Below are 6,118 nucleotides of genomic sequence, written 5' to 3'. Positions count from 1 at the left end.
CATAGATACTTTATTTTGGTATAGTATTTAAATATATGCCTGAGAAACACGTAATATTGCCCCTTTAAATAACTGTTGAAAGGGGGAAATAGTTATTTGATATTTTTCCCCTTGTTTAGGTGACCTAAAATTTGATTGTCAAGAAATGAAAAATTAAACAAAAAGAATTTGGTTGAATAAGACAAATAATGCAGTTTGCTTCTTTTTATAGGTAGGGAATATTCACACACGACGCAGTGATTGCGAACTCCTTTAAATCACGAAAGGCTCTCGTCTTTAGCCAGACGAATGGATAAAGCCACAGCGTGATTCATCCACCCAGCTCCTGGATCGCTCCTATATATTATATATGCCTCTGGGCTGCTTACAGAATCTGAGTGCCTCACCGACTGAGCCTGCTTCCCTCTCAATCTGTTTTTAGATACTTTGGGAGTACAAAGAGAAAGCATCCAGGTGAGAGTGGCTGCACAGCGCTGAGACTCAACAATACTCGTAATATTGTGAACAGGAGACGCACGGTGAAGAGTTAAAGCCTAATGGATTCGGGTTACAGGACACGCTGTGATACTGAGAAGTTCAAAACAGGTCGTAAAATGAGTGCATAACCGAAGGATTTTCTCCAAATTGAGACAGAGCTGCATTAGTCAAAGCTGAGAACTGGGACTGCAAAATGACTGCAAGCATAAAATTAAAGCACATTAGAGGCTAGCAGGTTACCACTATAATTATGAGTCTCTTTTCATGTCTACAGCTTGCAAAATAGAACTCATTTATGGAGGAAATTCAGTGTAAAATGGATGCAAGGATGCATTTCCCCTAAAAAAAAAGACAGTAACAGTAACAGTAACAGACAGCAAACACTTAGCACAATAACAAGACAGTTTGTGTTTGGTTGATTATTTCTTTGTTATGACAATACTTCTTGGCAATAAGGACACCTGATTGGTAGCGCAGAATAGCAACAGCAAAATAAGATTTCATCAATTTTAATGATGCTCAACCATCATTCCACAAATTCAATTCAATTTAATTCAAAAATGTATTCATTTCATTAAAAAAAATACTACATACAATAATAAAAAATAAACCAACAAAATATACAAATCAAAATAAAATGAAAAGTAGCTGAAGAAGAATAAATCTTATTATGTCTGCCCCTTTTCGACCCAGAATATATTCAAATGAAACATAATACAAAACAATACTAAATAACATAAAATTAAAAAATAAAAAGAACAACAACATAAAAACATCATCGAATAGCTTCACATTTTACTTTTCAAATATCTTCAAAAAACTTGCTTTTATCTGTCTCTTAAATATATACATTGATCTACCATTTTTAAGATCATCTTCCAGAGCATTCCATAATCAAGTGCATGTTCCTTACAAATGTGGCACCATTTAAAAGGGAAAATAACAGGCTTTCCAATAGTGTAAGGTTTATTGTCAAGAAGCATTGTTACCACAAAAAAGTAACCTACCAAACACAAATTTCCTCACTTTTTGTGCGAAGTTCAGATCTAATACTGACATGGAAAATATTATTTTAGGAAAGATTAATGGTGGCTGACAAGTAAATAGATAAACTAATGCAACAAAAGTGTAGATGCTTTAAAAAAACGAAGTGGCATTGGGGAAACTTCAACCCCTGGTAAAAACTCATCATTCTTGAGGGTTGGTTTTCCAGTTGTTTAATTTTGTTTCAAACAAAAAAATTCACAGACATTTCCATTAAGGAAACCCCATCCCACTCCCAAAAGCCCAGTAAAAGTTCTCTAAAAATCAAATTTCTGTGATTGTTTTCAAAAAAATAGATGGAAATCATTCAGTGCTTGAGAGCACAACAGCTCATGTGGATATTAGTCACCCACAGCAGCTAGTCAACGCAAACGACTCCATCATTTTCTCAGTAATTCAGTCGTATAAACAGTCAGTGATTGGCAGGAGAGAAAAAAAAATCACAGCGCAACAAAGGATCAAAAAGTGATAAAAGTAGTCTGCGGGAATCCAGATCCTTGGCGAGATGAGCGAGTGAGTGAAACCTGACGGCTGACATGGAAAAGCACAAGTGGTTGTGTGGGCTTTAACATGATGACGTTCAGAGCTCTTTCCCCTGGAGGATAATGGGCTGAAAAGTGGAGAGACTGAACACAAGGAAAAGACACACACACAGGCGAGCAGGCTCTTCCTGAGGCAGCCGGATCTGCAGCTCGCCCCTTGGTTTGCACAGAATGAACATTTTTTTCAATGCGAGGGGGACATTTGCAAGACAGAGAGCAGAAGACAGAGCTGTTGCAGGTATGTTTCAAGAAAATAGATTGACTTCAGTGTATAAAAGCTATGTTTATGGGTGCTGTGAGCAGAAGTTGTCAAGACTTTCTCATGTGCTGCGTAGACTCTGTTTGGGGAAACATGATATTATGGCAGCAATGTTTCATTTTAAAAGCATATTGATCTCATTTAAATACATTTTTAGTGGTTTGAGCTATTTTATTCACAACAAGAAGCAAAGTTGGGCTCATCACAAACACCATATGAGTGAATGAGGCTGTAACGGTATTAATACAGCTTTAAACACAGAAAACAGAAGATTTAATTTTACTTCCCTACACCATCAATCAAAAAAAAAATCAGGCTGTAAGGTAATGAATAAAGCAAACCCCTGGGATTGACATTGTCTAATGGTGGACTTACTCATTTCTCTAAAAGCCTTTTAATGAGAAGATCAATTCAGCATGAAATGCATTAGTTTCTTCAGCAGACAGCGCAGGATCATTTCAAGTTTGTCCGGTAGATGGCGACACGTCAGGGTGACTTCAGGTGGAGAAATTCTGCAGCCTGAAACCCCTGCTGTGTGACTGCTGAAGGGGGGCAAAGATGCTGATGCTGAGCGAGAGACGCGATGATGATGATGATGGTGATGAATCCAGGCGGAGAGCGCCCGTGCTCATTTTAAAAACATCACAAGGAGAGCAGCGGAGGAAGCTGAGAAGAGATGCGGCGCTCGCAGTCTTCTGATCAGCTGGTGTTATGTAAGCGAGGCTGAAAGAAACGGTCACACTGGATTCTGAGATAATTAAAAATAAGGCAAGTTGAAAAAAATCAAATAATCAAGCTTTTACCAGGCAGCTACAGGGCTAAAAATAGCGTCAGGTTAGCATGCATCATCCTTCCGCTCAGTAATGTAGTTCGGCAACAGTAGCAAACAAAGTTGTTGCTAAGCGACGGCGAAGTCTCCGCTGGCGCTCTCTGACCGGCCGGCGTATTGATACTTGAATTTACGGTGGCCCATAAGGGTCAGCGGAATGCACCGTGTATTAACTGTCAGGTGTGCGGAAAATAGCAAGCTATAAAAATAAATAAACAAATAAATAAATAAAAAACGGGCGTTATGCGGACAGTTAGGTAATAATGTAAAATGTGTAAGTAGGTTATATCTGTATGTGTCGCTAAAACTCAATATTTGCTACAGGTGTTGTGCCGGAAAAAGGCACCTAGGAACTTGAAGGCGCCTGTTTGTTTGTTTTTTAACCTGCCACTTTTTAATCCTGAGAAAGCTATGGCGGGGATTGATGGAGGACATCCTGTGTGGTGCAGGCGGGGGTTATGTACCGTTTATCTAAACCAAGCCGGTGTTTACGACGATGGGACCTCAAACAGGAAGTGCAGCTGCCTGGTAAACAAAGTTAGCAAAGAACCGTGTGTCATGATGTCAGCATGTTCAGAAAGTCTGGCTTCACTCACAGTTTGTTTTCTTGAGCAGATTCTAAATTAACTAAATTAAATTATGGTTTCTGTGTCCTATAAAGGACGTACAGTAACTTGCATTGGATATAATAATTTATATTAAATTTCTCAGGCATGAATACATCTAACTTGTTTTTCAGTATTTAAATATGGACCTAGTCAGATCCCAGATGTTTTGACTGATGCTATTGTTTCTTGCTAATTTTGTCCATGAAAACAACAATTTGAATGTGACTTTAAAACGTGTGCAGTTAGGTGCCAGTGCTGCCATTGATTTAATTGATTTATTTGTAGAGTATCTGTTGTTTAAATGCATAAACAATATGCATGATTAGATATATAGATGGATACTTTAATAATACCAATCTAAGACTTTGTTTTTCAGAAAAAAATGCAATGCAAACTAAAATCAATATAAGACAATGGAGCAAATTAAATGCAAACAACAAAAAGATTCAACTTATGTTAAATATAAATCCATGTATGCAACAGAAACTTATGCAAACTCTCCATTTAAGTGTTTTTGATGGGAATGTAAAAAGAAACTTTCATAACACAAGTCAGATTTAACAGTTGCCTGTATGTTGCCAGATATGTTTCTGTCTTTTATCAAAATATCTCAATAGCCATTGCATGAAATTTGATGAATCTTGCAGTAATTAAGGATGTACAGCTGCTTTTCAGGTTTCTCACCATGATGTTGAAACAGTTTCTCAACACAAGCAACTCTCTTCATTTTTGTGAAGCGTTCTTTTTGCTTAGGAGCTCATAAACATCCCATTATTAACAAGCCAAACATCCTATTTTACTCACATGATGAATGTGGAGTTGGATTTATTAATATATTTAATTATTTATTTATTTATTACTCTTGATGACACCTTTCTTCATTCATTATTCTTGTGCTCAGTTTTATTATTTACTGTTTTTCAGCTTAAGACACTCACTTCCTGTCTTTTCTTTATGCTGGAGCTTATGCTTACACTAATAAGGAAGATAATGTCTCATGGTGCTATTAGTCCACAAGGCTGCCTGCACCGATGACAACAGAAAGACACAAACACATAACTTTGTTATATTATCCAGTTTGTTTCCTAATCGATGATTCAAGCATGAAATGAAACCAGTCTGTAAAGAAAGCTCAGCATTGATTTGTTAAGTAGGGAAAAAAAAGCCCAAAAGTCAATGTCAACATGCTCAACATGACTGAGTCACACGGTAAACAAACCGTTCTAAAAATGTCTGTTTCTCATTTTTTTAAATAATATTTTTCTGCTTCCTGCTTTGCTTCAGGGGCAGAAAATGGGCTTATTAGGATTACTCCTCACCATGTTTGCAGGAATTAAATCATACTCCATAACGGGGGTCAGTAAACACACACTGAGCTGTTTAACTCAGCAGCATTGCTCCTTTTATTATCAGAATGTAAACCATAAACTCCATTCAAGTGTGTCCATGTAATCCTTTTCTATTTCCAGAGCAGCAAACTGCGACAGCTTCTTTGACTTTGTGTAGATTTAAGCAATAAAGCAGGTGGTTTATGTAATCACTGTTGCACTCCTGAGACTTAAAGAACTCAACGTACTGTATAAGAAATGTTTTTCAAATTGTCTCTCTCTCTCCACCCCCCCTCCCCTCTTTCTCTTTTTCACTCAAAATCCCCACAAGAGGTAATCATGAGTCCTCCACGCCGATCATCAAGTTCCCATAGCGACAGGTAATTTCCTGAAGCATTTCTCCACATGTGACGCTCCGTGACACACTGGGAACACACACAACACGTCGTTATGTAGCCCAGACTCAGCAGGCACATGAAGGTGTCCTGTTCTGTAGGTGGGCTGGTAAACAAACTGTGACAAAATGTCTTTAGATATAAAACCAGCCTATTATTTTCTTCAACTCAAAAATATCCGTCTGCAGTGACCTCCAGGTGTGTACAGTAGATGTCAATTTCAGATCAGTATAAAGACATTTACGTTATTATAAATTTGCTCATCTTACTCTCCGCAAGATAACACTCCAGATTGTTTCTCTGATTCAAAGGTTATTAAAAAACACCTTTGCTACTGGTGTTCAGCTGAGTTGGCACTAACTTAAAGGGGCAATGTTATGTGTTTCTCGGGCATATATATAAATACTATACCATAATAAAGTATCTATATCACCTTTAGTTGTTATTAAAATGCTGTTTTTATGTTTAAATAGAAAATAAACTTATCTTCTCATCACTTCCTCTTCTAAACGCCTTGAAATTGGCCTCTGTCTCTTTAAGAACCTCCTTCCGCTTCTGTCTCGTCCACTTCGGTGTGTGTGTGTGTGTGTGTGTGTGTGTGTGTGTGTGTGTGTGTGTGTGTGTGTGTGTGTGTGT

The 6,118-nt window shown here is 37.6% G+C and overlaps 1 protein-coding gene across 1 annotated transcript in view; it reads left to right on the top strand.

Annotated features, from left to right (window-relative positions):
* Positions 1-3,572: 3,572 nt before the first annotated feature.
* Positions 3,573-6,118, top strand: part of kcnt1b (potassium sodium-activated channel subfamily T member 1b) — a gene marked incomplete in the record, with an annotated part of 77,127 nt that continues 74,581 nt past the window's right edge. The window contains 2 exon segments of the mRNA XM_014024014.1: positions 3,573-3,679; positions 5,419-5,467. Coding sequence (XP_013879468.1) covers positions 3,610-3,679; positions 5,419-5,467 — 119 coding nt within the window.

Source organism: Austrofundulus limnaeus, unplaced genomic scaffold, assembly GCF_001266775.1.
Source record: "Austrofundulus limnaeus strain Quisiro unplaced genomic scaffold, Austrofundulus_limnaeus-1.0 Scaffold403, whole genome shotgun sequence".
Classification (NCBI taxonomy): domain Eukaryota; kingdom Metazoa; phylum Chordata; class Actinopteri; order Cyprinodontiformes; family Rivulidae; genus Austrofundulus; species Austrofundulus limnaeus.
This window is presented reverse-complemented; position numbering and strand designations above follow the sequence as displayed.